Source organism: Cheilinus undulatus, linkage group 8, assembly GCF_018320785.1.
Source record: "Cheilinus undulatus linkage group 8, ASM1832078v1, whole genome shotgun sequence".
Taxonomy (NCBI): Eukaryota; Metazoa; Chordata; class Actinopteri; order Labriformes; family Labridae; genus Cheilinus; species Cheilinus undulatus.
In genome coordinates, this window is record NC_054872.1 from 2153147 (window position 1) to 2174285 (window position 21139).

At 44.5% G+C, this 21139-nt stretch overlaps 1 protein-coding gene across 3 annotated transcripts in view; it reads left to right on the forward strand.

The window, feature by feature from the left end:
- The window catches only part of ascc3 (activating signal cointegrator 1 complex subunit 3), a 251624-nt gene that overhangs the window by 181570 nt on the left and 48915 nt on the right, over positions 1-21139 (forward strand). For all 3 annotated transcript variants that reach the window (XM_041793322.1, XM_041793323.1, XM_041793324.1), the window contains exons 25-31: positions 2459-2679; positions 2871-2956; positions 3113-3279; positions 4542-4687; positions 6535-6655; positions 16424-16566; positions 20386-20523. In XM_041793322.1, coding sequence (XP_041649256.1) covers positions 2459-2679; positions 2871-2956; positions 3113-3279; positions 4542-4687; positions 6535-6655; positions 16424-16566; positions 20386-20523 — 1022 coding nt within the window. The remainder of the gene's footprint in view (positions 1-2458; positions 2680-2870; positions 2957-3112; positions 3280-4541; positions 4688-6534; positions 6656-16423; positions 16567-20385; positions 20524-21139) is intronic.

The window sequence follows — 21139 nt, forward strand, 5'->3', positions numbered from 1 at the left end:
TACAGCCGCTGGATCCTCAGAAGCTGCTGGATCCACAGAAGCTGCTGGATCAGTGTTAAAACTAGACCAAGTCCTGTCCTATTATTTTAGTAGTTTCAGTAGTGATGCTTTGATAGTTTTAGGAGCAGTGTGGAGGGTTTGGGATGTCCAACAGCTGCCATAAAGGCGCTGATTCAGTGGAACCACCATTAAACGTGGCAGGCAGAGTGTTAGGATGTAAATATCCAGCTGGTAACTGATGTCATGTGTCGATAGTTCATTCCTAGAAGAGAAGAGGACTGTTTTATAATTCAGACATAATTATTACTGACGTCTCAGAAAACTGGTGGATAAAATCTATTAAATTTAATGTCAGAAACCAAAGCTTTACTTAAATCTTACTGTGGCCTAAACAAAGAAAACAGCAGCTAAACTTACAGTCATCTCCGCTGTTTCTAAGCTGTTTGGAGACGTCTAAACTCTGTGTAAACTATAAAACAAAAGAAGCTTATCCTCTAAGTCTTAAAAAAGGAATGAACATTTTATTTTGACCACATTTCCCCTCTCTGAGAGCAAAGAAATGACTTCAGTTATCAGGAATTGAACCACAGAGCAGATCATATCTCCGGCTGATGGAGGGACTCTGTCAGACCATCGTCTCCATCGTCCATTCATTCAACAAAGTCTGATTTAACAGCGGATCACATCAGGATATCTAAGTCATTGAAAGTCATCTACACAACAGGCTCTCTCCTGAACAGGAGGTCTGCAGTCTTCTAAAGAGGAGCAGCCAGACTATATCCACTCAGTGGGATCAAATAACTGGTCCAGGACTTCCTTCCATTGTCTGTTGGTCATTGTTTACCATCTGATGAGAAGACTCCAAATGAAGCTCAGAGACAGAGACTAGGTTTGGATAATATCATTTTCAAGCACATAGATTGTTGTCCAAAAACAGTGGATGAGATTCATGGTTGTTTCATTATCAACCCCATTTTCTCTCCACGTGGACTGTTGGTCTGCAAAGAAGCAAAAGCTGTTGAATATAGCGCTGTGGAACAGTATCTGGCCCCTCTCCTCATTTCTTTATTTTGTCATTCGACTGCTATGACTTTTCTCATTTCTAACTTTTATCATTTTTAAAATACGTCTATTTTCATGCTATTTTCAGCTTTTTCTATGCTTTTTCAGCCAGTGAATGCCATTTCAGCTACTTTTTACTTTTTTCAGCTATTTTTATGCTATTATCAGCTATTTTATGGCTACTTTCAGCTATTTTTAGGCTATTTTCAGCTTTTTTCCAGCTATTTTTTTTATCCTTTTTCAGCTATTGAATGCCGTTTTCAGCTACTTTTATGTCATTTTATGCTATTTTTAGGCTATTTCCAGCTATTTATGTGCTTTTGGCTACTTTCAGCAGTTCTTCCACAATTTAGCTCTCAGAATTCCCATGCAATTTCAGCTGAAATTGCAAATTTGATCTAGTTACAACATCAGAAGCTGCTGGATTCTCAAAGGCATCAGACTGGTCAGCTGTTAGTCCTGTCCCTTTAAGAGCGATTTAAATTTGAAGATTTAAAACCCATAAATCAAAGTATGAATGCATGTGCATTACTGATATTTCTTTAGGAATCCCTGCATGTTTTCTGAATTATTCATGCATTTATTTGTCATAATTGATTGATTAATTGTACGTTTTGAGATTATGCTCTGGGCTTTTTATTCCCTTAGATAGGAAAGCTGAATTAAGAGGACATTTGACAGGAAAGATGGGGGAAGACACCAAACAGAACCAGAATCATGATTCCATCCTGCTCACATTTGGCCTGGTTGCTTTGTACCGTGCCAGGGCATGATTGCTCCTCCTCCCCTTTGCCCAGCTGGCTGGCTTTCACATTTGTAACATCACTATTTAGCCTGAAACAGTAGGTGGCGCTATGTGCATCGTTGATCAAATTCACTGAAACAAAGAAAGAAGAAGAGACAGCCATGGCAACCACTGGAGATGATATTTATGCTCATGCCGACCATTCTACAGGTGACCATGGATGTTTGTTTTATTTTCATCCTCCCCCCATTCTCATCTACCGCACAGCTCAGTGGATGAAACGGTCCGTGCCATGCAGAATTAAGGGACTGGAGATGTTTAGAACTTAGACTTTACAGCTCTGCCCCTTGGCAAGTGCCCAGCTGTCCAGCATGGTTGCATTCACATCTCCCACAGACTATGCTTGGGTCCACATAGACCACGTCAGAGACCAGCTCCTTAGACAGAATGGTGATTAGAGAACAGCCAGTATTGCCTTGAGGATGTCAGAAGACTGAATCAGAGCTAGAAGGAGAGTTCATGCTGGATGGACAGTGAAACTACAGCTGAATGCTGCTGTTGAAGCTGCTGCTGCTCTGTGAATGTGAATGTGTAAATGAGAATGTTTGCTGCTGTGTCATGATCCTCCTCCTATTCTCGTCTTCCTCTCAGAGCTGCTGGATCTTCAGCCGTTGCCGGTGACAGCTCTGGGTAACCGGGAGTACGAGAGCCTGTACAAGTTCACTCACTACAACCCAATCCAGACCCAAATCTTCCACACGCTCTATCACACCGACACCAACGTCCTGCTGGGGGCGCCGACGGGCTCTGGTAAAACTATCGCAGCAGAGATGGCCATGTTCAGGGTCTTCAACAAGTACCCGACGTCTAAGGTTGGACTCTATAGTTGATGTTGAATTAAAAGCTAATTTTCTTCAGGAAGAACTGAATTTGTGCTCACAGAAGACACTAGAAATCCCAGTAAACAGACCTTAGTGGTACTTACCTTACCACATAAAATGAGGCCTCTGCACTGCAAAATGTGCATGTAGCTGAATTAATTTGCCTTTTGTTTTGTGCTCAGGTGGTGTACATCGCCCCTCTGAAAGCTCTGGTTAGAGAGAGGATCGAGGACTGGAAGGTCAGGATTGAAGAGAAACTGGGGAAGAAGTGAGTAAAGACGGAGACTGTAGCCCTCTGTGGAGGGCTCAGGTTTTAAAAAGTTCTTCAAGAATTTTGTTTCTGACTTTCTGGGCTAAATTTGGTGCTAAATAGTTCAAGTATAGTGTCAGAAATGGGACAGCCTGCTTTAATTGTTGTGTGCAGAGTAGTGGAGCTGACAGGCGATGTGACTCCAGACATGAGAGCAATCGCTCAGGCCGACCTCATCGTCACCACCCCAGAGAAATGGGACGGAGTGAGCAGGAGCTGGCAGAACAGGAGCTACGTCCAGAAAGTCGCCATCCTCATCATTGATGAGATCCACCTGCTGGGTAAGAGTCAACACGCCCACGGGAGTCTGTGTGGAGGGTTATTTTGATATTTCATACTCTCTGAATCTTATACTAGTTCTTAATGTATTTGCTGTGTGTGCCAATATTCTTTAAGCCAGTGGTTGTCAACCTTTTCAGCCCACGATCCCCAAAATAAAGGTGCGAGAGACCGGGAACCATACTGTACCTGAAAGTGGCTGAACACAGCCATGAACATTCAAGAATAGTCATGTGCAGACAGGCCGTCCCAGCAAAATCATGGTCCATTGTAAAGTTAAGCCGTGATATCCATATTTCATATTTAACCTGAACAAAAACCTCTCTTATCAGTTATCTTTTTTCAATCATTTTTGTAGTAAAAAGCCTTCTTAAATATGTAAATTCCTTTTGTTAAAAAAAGAATTAAATGATTTAAAAGTTGCTAAAATTGGTTAATAATGGCAAAAAAGATGGTGGAAAAGGAGATAAAGTTGGATTTCCAAAATAATGGGTTAGAAGTTGCAAAAATTAGATAAAATGGCAAAAAAGGCAAAAATGGGTTAAAGTGGTAAACATGGGCATTTATAGTTGTAAAAGGGAGTTCAAATGTGGCTGCAATGGCTTTAATTTGGCAAAAATTAGTAGAAATTTTGTGAAATGGGATGAAAAATTGATAAAAACTGGCAAAAAATTATTATCTGAGAAAGAAAAAATAGACAGATATTGGCAGAAATTGGTTAAACTGGCAAAAATGGTCATATCAAATGGTGAAATGTGGTTAAAATTCGCAAAACTGGGCGTAATACGTGGTAGAAAGGGGTTTATAGTGGCAATAATGGTTCAACAGAGGCAACCTTAGGCTTAAGTGGCAAGAACTGGTTTAGAAGTGGCAGTTCCAAAAATTGGTGGAAAGAGTTTAAAACTGACAAAAATAGGTGCTGAATGGTAAAAATGTGTCAAAATTGGTGGGAAACAATGATGAAAACATGAAGCAGTTTTCACATGGTGCGTTTGCACAGTAGCTCAATAAAACAATGGAAAGTCTTTTTTCCCCTTTGACTTGCATTGCTCTGGTGTGCAAAGGCCTAAAGACAATGCAAATACACTGCATCGTTTGCATGGGTATAAAAACTTCCCTTTTGTCATTTAAATATTTGTGTAAATTTGCCAAACTGAGTTGAAAACATCCAAGTTATTCTCTATCAAAGCTTGTATTTGATTCCCATAGAAGTACCTTCATCTGGCTGAAATTTTCAGTTTTATCTGTTGTTTTGTGTCTGTAGGTGAGGACAGAGGTCCGGTGTTGGAGGTCATCGTCTCCAGGACGAACTTCATCTCCTCCCACACCTCTAAGAGCGTCAGAGTGGTTGGTCTGTCCACGGCTCTCGCCAACGCTCGAGACCTCGCCGACTGGCTGGGAATCCAACAGGTCAGAAATCCAGAATACACAGTGCTCTTCTTGTTTATAGTGTCAGTGTCTGAACATCACTGAAAGAATCTCCTTCAGCAGGTTTCTGACATCTGAGCCCTCATCTTCTTAAGCTCCATTGTTTTAGAAACATCCAGAAGGAAACCACACTCGGGGTTTAGCTTCTTTTTTTCTTAGGGTTCACTTATTTCCTTCCTCTTCATATCTGAGCGTATGAATATGATATTAGTAATTACACTAAGAAGTACGTCAGACAGAGGTTGGATGTCATGCTTTGTCTCTATAATTGTCTGCAGCCTACAGTGGGATCATTTGGATTGTCTGCAGGAATACGGACCAAGGAGCTGCTCTGTTAGTGGAACATAGAAATACACACATAGACTGAAATGTTTAGCTCGACTGTAAATATCAACAGTTTTGAAAGCTCAAATATGAAATCAAGCTCTGCTTAAAGTTTGTCTCCTCTTTTCTTTAAACTTGATATTGGGATTAATCTGTTAATGCCATGAGCCTGATCATTTCCAGGCACATACAGGTCAAAGAAACAGCATGCAGCTTTTCCAGTCATTTAAAGCCAATCTAGCAGTGCAGTCACTTAGAACAGAGGAAAACGCATCCATCCCCAGTCACCTGCTGCCAGCTCTACCTTACTTTGGCAGCAGGCCACAGCCTTGTCTCATGAGAAGCGCCTACGCATGAACGACACCAGTTCAGACATTAGTTCAGACAGCGGCCTTAAGCTAAAAAGAAGCCAGTTTGCCATCACAGCACTACTTGGTTTTACAGATGAGGCTAAGAGATGGCAGAGGAGTATGTCAGATAAAGCTAAAGTGACTGAAGCCTTGCAAGGTAAATAGTAGGCCGTCTTCTACATCCTGGCAGGAACTTTGTGAAGTAGTTGATGTAATGCTGTGTTGCTGTTAGATGGTTATAGACTGCTTACAGTACCGCCCAGAGAGCAGGTATTATGATCTCGTTTATACAGACCTTGGAAATGACCACAGAAAGACATTCTTTTGTCTTTTTGTAAGTTGTTTTAACAGACATATTGGAAGCTGAGAGCTTTTCCTTACACATATCATTAGCTCTAAGTTAGCACATTGATAATAACATCCTCCACTGAAAACACCAGCAAAAACACAACATTACAATCAAACATTCACCCCTACGGTCAGTTGTTCCGTAATAGTCCTCATAGACTGATGATCTCAACTGTAACCTCTGCTAAAATGGTAAAATCCACCCATCATGGTTTAAATGGAGTAGTCCTGAAGAAAGACTGAAACATCCACTGTGGATAGTTCAGCACCATCTCCCTCTCGCTGACGGCTCTTACCTGCAGATGAAATCACATTTGCTGCTTCTGCTACTGTAGACCAGATTAGCAAGGACACCCTGAGCTCGTCCTCCCAGCTTCTGAAGTGAGATGGCGCTCTCACCACCAACCCTTACAATCCACTCTTTTCTGCATGTATTATCTCAGACACATCCAACAATACTGAAGCTTAAATCTGCTGTGCTGCTGGAGACAGTGTTGGCAAACTGGACAATATGTGCCATCTTAAATCAGACTGACTGCTGTTGGGGGTTAGCTGTTAGCTTTATAGCTGCGTTTTAAATGATCTAAACACTCAGGACGTCTGTAAATAACAGCACAACACATCCAGGGCTATAAGCACACCTGGGGTTTATTTATGTTGACATTACCACAGTGATTACAGCAGAATCCTGAAAGGGTAAAACAGCAGATCTCAGTCCAGCAGCAGCTTCAGAGTAACATCACAGACAGATGGAGCCTGTGTCACCAGCTGCTCTCATTAACACACCCCCCCCCCCTCTTTGTAAAGGTGGGTTTGTTTAACTTCCGTCCGTCTGTTCGCCCCGTACCACTGGAAGTCCACATCCATGGCTTCCCTGGACAGCACTACTGCCCACGCATGGCCACCATGAACAAGCCAACCTTCCAAGGTAAAACTCCAGAACCAGGCTTTAAAGGTGAAACTAAAACCTTTAATCTGTTTTATTGGTTTAACAACAACTAAACATTCATGAAACAACACATGGTTGATGTTTTCAAAGGCTGCACGACCACTCTGAAGACATGGATCTACAATAACCTGTAATAGCCAGCCAGCTTAATACTTTGTCAATATGGTGTATTTAAAAACACTGCTGTCAGAGGACACCTCACCATGATAGAACCCTCACCTCATAGGGCACTCACCATCATAGCACCATCACCATCATAGAACCATCACCATCATAGGACCCTCACAATCATAGCACCATCACCATTCTAAGACCCTCATCATCATAGAACCCTCATCATCATAAGACATCTCACCATGATAGAACCCTCAGCTCATTGGGCCCTCAACATCAAAGGGCACTCCCCATCATAGCACCATCACCATCATAAAACCCTCACCATGATAGTACCCTCCCCAACTTAGAACCACAACCAGCATAGTACCCTCACCACCATAGAACCACAACCAGCATAGTACCCTCACCACCATAGAACCACAACCAGCAAAGTACCCTCACCACCATAGAACCACAACCATCATAGAACCGCAACCATCATAGAACCCTCACCATCATAGAGCCCTCACCATCATAGAACCCTCACCACCATAGAACCCTCACCACCATAGAACCACAACCAGCATAGAACCCTCACCACCATAGAACCACAACCATCATAGAACCACAACCACCATAGAACCACAACCACCATAGAACCACAACCACCATAGAACCCTCACCACCATAGAACCCTCACCACCATAGAACCACAACCAGCATAGAACCCGCACCACCAAAGAACCACAACCACCATAGAACCACAACCATCATAGAACCACAACCAGCATAGAACCCTCACCACCATAGAACCACAACCACCATAGAACCACAACCATCATAGAACCACAACCACCATAGAACCACAACCACCATAGAACCACAACCACCATAGAACCCTCACCACCATAGAACCACAACCAGCATAGAACCCTCACCACCAAAGAACCACAACCACCATAGAACCACAACCACCATAGAACCACAACCATCATAGAACCACAACCACCATAGAACCACAACCACCATAGAACCACAACCATCATAGAACCACAACCACCATAGAACCCTCACCACCATAGAACCCTCACCACCATAGAACCACAACCATCATAGAACCCTCACCACCAAAGAACCACAACCACCATAGAACCACAACCATCATAGAACCACAACCATCATAGAGCCCTCGCCACCATAGAACCACAACCACCATAGAACCACAACCACCATAGAACCACAACCATCATAGAGCCCTCACCATCATAGAACCCTCACCATCATAGAACCACAACCATCATAGAACCCTCATCATCATAAGACATCTCACCATGATAGAACCCTCACCACCATAGAACCACAACCATCATAGAACCACAACCATCATAGAACCCTCACCACCATAGAACCACAACCATCATAGAGCCCTCACCATCATAGAACCCTCACCATCATAGAACCCTCACCATCATAGAACCACAACCATCATAGAACCCTCATCTTCATAGAACCCTCACCATCATATAACCCCAACCATCATAGAACCCTCATCATCATAGAACCCTCACCACCATAGAACCACAACCATCATAGAACCACAACCACCATAGAACCACAACCACCATAGAACCACAACCACCATAGAACCCTCACCACCATAGAACCCTCACCACCATAGAACCACAACCAGCATAGAACCCGCACCACCAAAGAACCACAACCACCATAGAACCACAACCATCATAGAACCACAACCAGCATAGAACCCTCACCACCATAGAACCACAACCACCATAGAACCACAACCATCATAGAACCACAACCACCATAGAACCACAACCACCATAGAACCACAACCACCATAGAACCCTCACCACCATAGAACCACAACCAGCATAGAACCCTCACCACCAAAGAACCACAACCACCATAGAACCACAACCACCATAGAACCACAACCATCATAGAACCACAACCACCATAGAACCACAACCACCATAGAACCACAACCACCATAGAACCCTAATCACCATAGAACCCTCACCACCATAGAACCCTAACCACCATAGAACTACAACCAGCATGGAACCCTCACCACCATAGAACCACAACCATCATAGAACCACAACCACCATAGAACTACAACCACCATAGAACCACAACCATCATAGAACCACAACCAGCATAGAACCCTCACCACCACAGAACCACAACCACCATAGAACCACAACCATCATAGAACCACAACCACCATAGAACCACAACCACCATAGAACCACAACCACCATAGAACCCTCACCACCATAGAACCCTCACCACCATAGAACCACAACCAGCATAGAACCCTCACCACCAAAGAACCACAACCACCATAGAACCACAACCAGCATAGAACCCTCGCCACCATAGAACCACAACCACCATAGAACCACAACCATCATAGAACCACAACCACCATAGAACCCTCACCACCATAGAACCCTCACCACCATAGAACCACAACCATCATAGAACCCTCACCACCAAAGAACCACAACCACCATAGAACCACAACCATCATAGAACCACAACCATCATAGAGCCCTCGCCACCATAGAACCACAACCACCATAGAACCACAACCATCATAGAGCCCTCACCATCATAGAACCCTCACCATCATAGAACCACAACCATCATAGAACCCTCATCATCATAAGACATCTCACCATGATAGAACCCTCACCACCATAGAACCACAACCATCATAGAACCACAACCATCATAGAACCCTCACCACCATAGAACCACAACCATCATAGAGCCCTCACCATCATAGAACCCTCACCACCATAGAACCACAACCATCATAGAACCCTCACCATCATAGAACCCTCACCATCATAGAACCACAACCATCATAGAACCCTCATCTTCATAGAACCCTCACCATCATATAACCCCAACCATCATAGAACCCTCATCATCATAGAACCCTCACCATCATAGAACCACAACCATCATAGAACCCTCACCATCATATAACCCCAACCATCATAGAACCCTCATCATCATAGAACCCTCACCACCAAAGAACCACAACCATCATAGAACCCTCACCACCAAAGAACCACAACCACCATAGAACCACAACCATCATAGAACCACAACCATCATAGAACCCTCACCATCATATAACCCCAACCATCATAGAACCCTCATCATCATTGAACCCTCACCACCATAGAACCACAACCATCATAGAACCCTCACCACCAAAGAACCACAACCACCATAGAACCACAACCATCATAGAACCACAACCATCATAGAGCCCTAACCACCATAGAACCACAACCACCATAGAACCACAACCACCATAGAACCACAACCATCATAGAGCCCTCACCATCATAGAACCCTCACCATCATAGAACCACAACCATCATAGAACCCTCATCATCATAAGACATCTCACCATGATAGAACCCTCACCACCATAGAACCACAACCACAATAGAACCACAACCATCATAGAACCACAACCATTATAGAACCCTCACCACCATAGAACCACAACCACCTTAGAACCACAACCATCATAGAGCCCTCACCATCATAGAACCCTCACCACCATAGAACCACAACCATCATAGAACCCTCACCATCATAGAGCCCTCACCACCATAGAACCCTCACCACCATAGAACCGCAACCATCATAGAACCCTCACCATCATAGAGCCCTCACCATCATAGAACCCTCACCACCATAGAACCCTCACCACCATAGAACCACAACCAGCATAGAACCCTCACCACCATAGAACCACAACCACCATAGAACCACAACCACCATAGAACCACAACCACCATAGAACCCTCACCACCATAGAACCCTCACCACCATAGAACCACAACCAGCATAGAACCCGCACCACCAAAGAACCACAACCACCATAGAACCACAACCATCATAGAACCACAACCAGCATAGAACCCTCACCACCATAGAACCACAACCACCATAGAACCACAACCATCATAGAACCACAACCACCATAGAACCACAACCACCATAGAACCACAACCACCATAGAACCCTCACCACCATAGAACCACAACCATCATAGAACCACAACCACCATAGAACTACAACCACCATAGAACCACAACCATCATAGAACCACAACCATCATAGAACCCTCACCACCACAGAACCACAACCACCATAGAACCACAACCATCATAGAACCACAACCACCATAGAACCACAACCACCATAGAACCACAACCACCATAGAACCCTCACCACCATAGAACCCTCACCACCATAGAACCACAACCAGCATAGAACCCTCACCACCAAAGAACCACAACCACCATAGAACCACAACCAGCATAGAACCCTCGCCACCATAGAACCACAACCACCATAGAACCACAACCATCATAGAACCACAACCACCATAGAACCCTCACCACCAAAGAACCACAACCACCATAGAACCACAACCATCATAGAACCCTCACCACCAAAGAACCACAACCCCCATAGAACCACAACCATCATAGAACCACAACCATCATAGAGCCCTCACCACCATAGAACCACAACCACCATAGAACCACAACCATCATAGAGCCCTCACCATCATAGAACCCTCACCATCATAGAACCACAACCATCATAGAACCCTCATCATCATAGAACCACAACCACCATAGAACCACAACCACCATAGAACCACAACCATCATAGAACCCTCACCACCATAGAACCCTCACCACCATAGAACCACAACCAGCATAGAACCCGCACCACCAAAGAACCACAACCACCATAGAACCACAACCATCATAAAACCACAACCAGCATAGAACCCTCACCACCATAGAACCACAACCACCATAGAACCACAACCATCATAGAACCACAACCACCATAGAACCACAACCACCATAGAACCACAACCACCATAGAACCCTCACCACCATAGAACCACAACCATCATAGAACCACAACCACCATAGAACTACAACCACCATAGAACCACAACCATCATAGAACCCTCACCACCACAGAACCACAACGACCATAGAACCACAAACATCATAGAACCACAACCACCATAGAACCACAACCACCATAGAACCACAACCACCATAGAACCCTCACCACCATAGAACCCTCACCACCATAGAACCACAACCAGCATAGAACCCTCACCACCAAAGAACCACAACCACCATAGAACCACAACCAGCATAGAACCCTCGCCACCATAGAACCACAACCACCATAGAACCACAACCACCATAGAACCCTCACCACCATAGAACCCTCACCACCATAGAACCACAACCATCATAGAACCACAACCATCATAGAACCCTCACCACCAAAGAACCACAACCCCCATAGAACCACAACCATCATAGAACCACAACCATCATAGAGCCCTCACCACCATAGAACCACAACCACCATAGAACCACAACCACCATAGAACCACAACCATCATAGAGCGCTCACCATCATAGAACCCTCACCATCATAGAACCACAACCATCATAGAACCCTCATCATCATAAGACATCTCACCATGATAGAACCCTCACCACCATAGAACCACAACCATCATAGAACCACAACCATCATAGAACCCTCACCACCATAGAACCACAACCACCATAGAACCACAACCATCATAGAGCCCTCACCATCATAGAACCCTCACCACCATAGAACCACAACCATCATAGAACCCTCACCATCATAGAACCCTCACCATCATAGAACCACAACCATCATAGAACCCTCATCTTCATAGAACCCTCACCATCATATAACCCCAACCATCATAGAACCCTCATCATCATAGAACCCTCACCATCATAGAACCACAACCATCATAGAACCCTCACCATCATATAACCCCAACCATCATAGAACCCTCATCATCATAGAACCCTCACCATCATATAACCACAACCATCATAGAACCCTCACCACCAAAGAACCACAACCACCATAGAACCACAACCATCATAGAACCACAACCATCATAGAACCCTCACCATCATATAACCCCAACCATCATAGAACCCTCATCATCATAGAACCCTCACCACCATAGAACCACAACCATCATAGAACCCTCACCACCAAAGAACCACAACCACCATAGAACCACAACCATCATAGAACCACAACCATCATAGAGCCCTCACCACCATAGAACCACAACCACCATAGAACCACAACCACCATAGAACCACAACCATCATAGAGCCCTCACCATCATAGAACCCTCACCATCATAGAACCACAACCATCATAGAACCCTCATCATCATAAGACATCTCACCATCATAGAACCCTCACCACCATAGAACCACAACCACCATAGAACCACAACCATCATAGAACCACAACCATCATAGAACCCTCACCACCATAGAACCACAACCACCATAGAACCACAACCATCATAGAGCCCTCACCATCATAGAACCCTCACCACCATAGAACCACAACCATCATAGAACCCTCACCATCATAGAACCCTCACCACCATAGAACCCTCACCACCATAGAACCGCAACCATCATAGAACCCTCACCATCATAGAGCCCTCACCATCATAGAACCCTCACCACCATAGAACCCTCACCACCATAGAACCACAACCAGCATAGAACCACAACCACCATAGAACCACAACCACCATAGAACCACAACCACCATAGAACCCTCACCACCATAGAACCACAACCAGCATAGAACCCGCACCACCAAAGAACCACAACCACCATAGAACCACAACCATCATAGAACCACAACCAGCATAGAACCCTCACCACCATAGAACCACAACCACCATAGAACCACAACCATCATAGAACCACAACCACCATAGAACCACAACCACCATAGAACCCTCACCACCATAGAACCCTCACAACCATCGAACCACAACCAGCATAGAACCCTCACCACCAAAGAACCACAACCACCATAGAACCACAACCACCATAGAACCACAACCATCATAGAACCACAACCACCATAGAACCACAACCACCATAGAACCCTCATCACCATAGAACCCTCACCACCATAGAACCCTAACCACCATAGAACTACAACCAGCATAGAACCCTCACCACCATAGAACCACAACCATCATAGAACCACAACCACCATAGAACTACAACCACCATAGAACCACAACCATCATAGAACCACAACCATCATAGAACCCTCACCACCATAGAACCACAACCACCATAGAACCACAACCATCATAGAACCACAACCATCATAGAACCACAACCACCATAGAACCACAACCACCATAGAACCCTCACCACCATAGAACCCTCACCACCATAGAACCACAACCAGCATAGAACCCTCACCACCAAAGAACCACAACCACCATAGAACCACAACCAGCATAGAACCCTCGCCACCATAGAACCACAACCACCATAGAACCCTCATCACCATAGAACCCTCACCACCATAGAACCCTAACCACCATAGAACTACAACCAGCATAGAACCCTCACCACCATAGAACCACAACCATCATAGAACCACAACCACCATAGAACTACAACCACCATAGAACCACAACCATCATAGAACCACAACCAGCATAGAACCCTCACCACCACAGAACCACAACCACCATAGAACCACAACCATCATAGAACCACAACCACCATAGAACCACAACCACCATAGAACCACAACCACCATAGAACCCTCACCACCATAGAACCCTCACCACCATAGAACCACAACCAGCATAGAACCCTCACCACCAAAGAACCACAACCACCATAGAACCACAACCAGCATAGAACCCTCGCCACCATAGAACCACAACCACCATAGAACCACAACCATCATAGAACCACAACCACCATAGAACCCTCACCACCATAGAACCACAACCATCATAGAACCCTCACCACCAAAGAACCACAACCACCATAGAACCACAACCATCATAGAACCACAACCATCATAGAGCCCTCACCACCATAGAACCACAACCAGCATAGAACCCGCACCACCAAAGAACCACAACCACCATAGAACCACAACCATCATAGAACCACAACCAGCATAGAACCCTCACCACCATAGAACCACAACCACCATAGAACCACAACCATCATAGAACCACAACCACCATAGAACCACAACCACCATAGAACCCTCACCACCATAGAACCCTCACAACCATCGAACCACAACCAGCATAGAACCCTCACCACCAAAGAACCACAACCACCATAGAACCACAACCACCATAGAACCACAACCATCATAGAACCACAACCACCATAGAACCACAACCACCATAGAACCCTCATCACCATAGAACCCTCACCACCATAGAACCCTAACCACCATAGAACTACAACCAGCATAGAACCCTCACCACCATAGAACCACAACCATCATAGAACCACAACCACCATAGAACTACAACCACCATAGAACCACAACCATCATAGAACCACAACCAGCATAGAACCCTCACCACCACAGAACCACAACCACCATAGAACCACAACCATCATAGAACCACAACCACCATAGAACCACAACCACCATAGAACCACAACCACCATAGAACCCTCACCACCATAGAACCCTCACCACCATAGAACCACAACCAGCATAGAACCCTCACCACCAAAGAACCACAACCACCATAGAACCACAACCAGCATAGAACCCTCGCCACCATAGAACCACAACCACCATAGAACCACAACCATCATAGAACCACAACCACCATAGAACCCTCACCACCATAGAACCACAACCATCATAGAACCCTCACCACCAAAGAACCACAACCACCATAGAACCACAACCATCATAGAACCACAACCATCATAGAGCCCTCACCACCATAGAACCACAACCACCATAGAACCACAACCATCATAGAGCCCTCACCATCATAGAACCCTCACCATCATAGAACCACAACCATCATAGAACCCTCATCATCATAAGACATCTCACCATGATAGAACCCTCACCATCATATAACCCCAACCATCATAGAACCCTCATCGTCATAGAACCCTCACCATCATATAACCACAACCATCATAGAACCCTCATCATCATAGAACCCTCACCATCATATAACCACAACCATCATAGAACCCTCATCATCATAGAACCACAACCATCATAGGACCCTCACCATCATATAACCCCAACCATCATAGAACCCTCACCATCATAGAACCCTCACCATCATAGAACCCTCACCATTATAGAACCACAACCATCATAGAACCCTCACCATCATAGAACCACAACCATCATAGAACCCTCACCATTACCCCCTTATCAACAGGATGATCTCTATTTGTCGAATGGACAAGACTCCAGTTGTTGTTGTTTTTTGAAGGACAGAGTGGTTAATGAGGAAAAATGAGATAGCTTTAATCACAATCACTGTTAAATACCTGTTTCTGTTTTTATTAACACCTTAGGTACACTGTATACCATGATCTATGTGTTTTTTACATCTGCCTCATTGATTTTATTTTTTCATGGATTTTTCCAGAACTTTCTGCCCCTCGTGTGTTCTGTGTTATGTAAACATAATTCCTTGTACCTTTCCAGCCATTCGCAGCCACTCTCCAGCTAAGCCAGTCCTGATTTTCGTGTCATCACGACGCCAGACCCGACTGACCGCCTTGGATCTCATCGCCTACCTCGCCACTGAGGACAACCCCAAACAATGGCTGCACCAGGACGAGAGAGAGGTACTTACACCGTATATACACAGGAGGCGCTGTGGGACCAGAGTGGCAGCCACTGTACTTTACATGTGTCAGGATAGGACGTTTTCAGGAATGGTGTATATGCCAGCTGTTTTTGGCAGCGCTAAGAGATCGACAACATGCTGACCAATGAGACGGATTGGTAAATGGACTAGAGCTTGTGCAGCACTTTTCTAGTCATCTGATTACTCAAAGACCTTCTACACAGCAGGTTACACCCAGTCATACCCTTTCACTCCATTCACGCTGATGGCAGAGGCTGCCATGGAGACCTGGCCATCAGATTTAGATAATCCCATTCAAAGGCATCAGTACTCATTTAAACACCACAGACAGAGCACTGGGAGCACACTGGGGTTAAGAGGACATGGACATGTGACTGCAGGAGCTGGGGATCAAACCCACAACTCTCTGACTCTACCTACTGAGCTGCGGTCGCCATGTTTTTGTTATTTATCCTCCACAAATAGAAATCACTGTAGAATACTCTGTACCACGTGTAATCAGCATTTAAAATCACTGATTTCTAAACTGTGTGTTTCTTCCTGAAATCTGCCCATGGAGGTAGTTAATTTGTGGCATTTATTTAAAAAAAAACTCCCAAAAAGACAAGGACAGTGCTCATGTTCTGAACCAAAGAGTTTATTCATGAACATCATAGCTACTCCATGGTCTAGGCTCAGTAGACAGTGCCAGGAAGGCACTGCTGACTCAGCACTCACAGTTTGCAGAAATCAGGAGTTTGTTTATAGGAAAACTGTTGTTTCTTGTATAGGTTCTTTGCAGTTGTGTTATGCGGTGTTGTGAAGGTCAGTGATTTTCTGTGAGCTTCAGAATTATTTTGCCTTAATGTGCCGTAGCTTTCAGGACTCTACAGTAGCTCAAGTATCCCCCCCTCCCCCTAATCTGAACGTTTGAAACATCCATAAAAAACACATACTTGGCATCTTGATAACACTGAACACCTATCTGTAGTTCTTTGCCATGACATGATGTCATGTAGATTGGACTTTAATCCCATCACTGAGGTCTTTAATTCTCAAAATCAGCCTCCAGGACTGAAGATACCCGACACTGCTGCTTTAATTAGATTTTTCCTTTACCATGCTTCTTCTTCTTCTGATCTGTGCCTGTGCTCTATTTCTTCCTAAAGTGCCAATTTAAGTATGATCACAGATGGAATCCAGCCCAACTTGTGCCGGAAAAGCCTGTGTCATCCTCTGTTATATTGTCTGTGCATACCTCAGGATCAGTTCAAGATGGTTGCAAATGATTCCTCTGGGTTTATGGTTGAAAAGTGTGTTAATATTATCACAGCAGTGGGATACTTAGGGCCTGATAGATCTCTGTCCTGACCTCTGCATACATTTTTAAAGAGAGGGGAGGGTTTAAAAAGACTGAGTTTGATTAAAGTCAGCAGGGTTATTAGCGTGAAAAATGCTGACTGATCTACACCATGAGCCTGAGGCCAAAACAAGGTAATCTGATCAGATATTTTCCATATTTTTATGTACTTATGAGTGTGAATTTTGCGTTTTCACAGTGCATTCAGAACGTAGCTGCCCAGTGATACAGACATTTATCTACACCCAGTGCCCCATCATGATAAAGTGAAAAACAGAATTTTAGACTTTTTTTTTCAAGTAATCAGAGCCTGTCATTCAACTCGGTAAATGTAGCTCAGGTTCCTCCATGTCTCTGATCTTTGCTAAGTTGTTTCTACACCTTGATTGGAGTTCACCTGTGCTAAATTAACCTGATTGGACATGATTCTAAAGGCTTACACCTCTCTATGGAAGGCCTCACAGCTGACAATGATTCCAGTGCAGAAACCATGAAGTCAGAGGAGCTGCAGAGCTGCAGAGCTCAGAGATAGGATTGTTGACAGGCACAGAAACATTTCTGCTGCTTTTAAGGATCCCAAGAGAACAGTGACCTCAAGAATTCTCACATGGAAGAAGTTTGGACCAACCAGGCCCTCACCATCAGGGGAGAAGGACCTTATAGAGAGGAGACTAAGAACCTGGTGGTCACTCTGACTGAGCTCCAGAGATCCTGAGTGGAGATGGGGCAAAGTTCCAGAGGGACAACTATCACTGCAGCCCTCCACTCATCTGGGCTTAGAGCGTCTAGACAGAAGACTCTCCTCAGAGAGAAACACAGGAAAGACTGTCCTGAAGGACTCTGAGACTGGGAGAAACAAGATTCTCTGGTCGGACGAAAACAAGATTAACATGTTTGGCCTCAATTCCACCACCATCCCAATAGTGATGCGTGGTGGCAGCATCATGCTGTGGGGGTGTTTCTCAGCAGTAGGCACTGGAAGACTGGTCAGGGTTGAGGTACAGAGATATCCTCAATGAAATCCTGTTCCACAGGACCTCAGACTGGGCTGAAGGTTCACCTTCCAGCATGACAGTGACCCTAAGATCACAGCCAGGACAACAGGAGTGGATTAGAGATGGCTCTGAGAATGTTCTAGAGGGGCCCAGAGTCCTGATCTGAACCTGTTCCAACATCTCTGGAGAGACCTGAAGACATTTGTCACTGACAGTCCCCATCCAACCTGACTGAGGAAAGGCTCTGAATACTGATTTCACTGTGAGATTTCAGTTTTTATTTTTAATACATGTACAGAATTGTCTAAAATTCTGTATTCACTTTGTAATGATGGGGTACTGAGTGTAGATTAGTGAGAGAAAAATTGATTTAAATGAATTTTCTGGCTGCTTTCTGAATAAACTTTGTATCTGAAATCAAACGAGGAGATATGAGAGCTGTCCTGTTAAAAGATCCATCCCTGCATGACAAATGTTCCCATCATTCCCTCCTCTGTTTACTGTAACGTCATTATAATCTGGACTATGATGACTCAGGTGGAGTGCTTGTAGCCTTCTGGCCTCAGTGTAAACATGCTCCGTATTACAGCTCTTGTTTCTATATGTGTGTGCGGAGAGCTTTTCCTCCTCTGTCTTCCTCTGATATATGCCGCTGCCGGCCGCTGCCTGCTGCGCCTCTGCGCTGGCCCGTGTAGCGGCTCAGCTCCCCACTGTTTGACTGACAGACCGCTGGCACCAGCTGCTTAACTCTCGCCGGGGGTCACCCACCCGCCACAAATCCCCTCTCCCTCTCTGGCCTGACAGCTCTTTCTTTGCTGCTGACAGAAACCTCTGATTCCCCCTCTGTCTCAGCTCCACCACCGTGGTGTATTTTAGGTTTTATTAGTTGAGATGTGACAGTAGAGCGGTAGTTCAGAACCAACAGTGCCAAAAGGAGACGTATGTAGTGATGGAAAGATTGACAGTTTTAGAAAAACTGAGATTTTATATCCCCATCTTGAAAAAAATGCCTTATTGCTCTTTATTTTGCAAAAACCTTTAAAAATGACCTCAAACTATGAAAAAAACATGCTTCAGATGTCACAAAATCAATCATACAGTTGTGTAGTTTACATACATTCAGCCGGTGTATGAGCTGTTAATACCAGAAATGTTCATGAAGCCTACATCTGATTTTTAGCTGTTATTTACCAATGCCTGATCATTCAGATAGTACTTTATCTCATTAAAAAATGTGGTACTGAAGAAGTCCTCCAAGGTGTTTCTTTGTCAGTTTGTAGTTTTTCTATGTTACTCACACTGTAAAGAAGAATCAAGGACAAACTGCCTGTAACAGGGAGAAACCTCCACTATGGGTGGAAAGAGTGTGACAGAGGGAGAAACATGGACCGTAAACATAACATTCTCTAATGATAGAAGTATCAGCAGTTTATCAGTCACAGTCTTTGCTTCGCTTCTACAGATCGAGGCCATCATCGCCACGGTGAGGGACTCGAACCTGAAACTCACACTGGCTTTTGGGATCGGGATGCACCATGCAGGTCTGCATGAGAGAGACAGGAAGACTGTGGAGGAGCTGTTTGTCAACTGTAAGATCCAGGTACGCCCTCAGCACACCTTTGGTAAATACAGTCATGGACGAAAGTATTGGCACCCCTGGAATTTTTCCAGAAAATACACCATTTCTACCAGAAATGGTTGCAATTACAAATTTTTTTGGTAGACGTGTTTATTGCCTTTATATGCATTGGAACAACACAAAAAATCTGAAGAAAAAAGCCAAAGTTGACATAATTTTACACAAAACTCAAAAAAATGGGCCAGACAAAATTGTTGGCACCTCAACTTAATATTTGGTTGCACACCTTTGGGAAAAAATAACTGAAACAAATGGCTTCCTATAACCATCAGCAAGCTTCTTACACCTCTCAGCTGGAATTTTGGACCACTCTTCTTTTGCAAACTGCTCCAGGTCTCTCAGATTTGAAGGGTGCCTTCTTGCTACAGCAATTTTGAGATCTCTTCATAGGTGTTCAATGGGATTTAGATCTGGACTCATTGCTGGCCACTTCAGAACTCTCCAGCTTTGTCTCCAACCATTTCTTGGTGCTTTTTGAGGTATGTTTGGGGTCATTGTCCTGCTGGAACAGCCATGACCTCTGACCCAGACCCAGCTTTCTGACACTAGGCCCTACATTGCAGCTCAAAATCGTTTG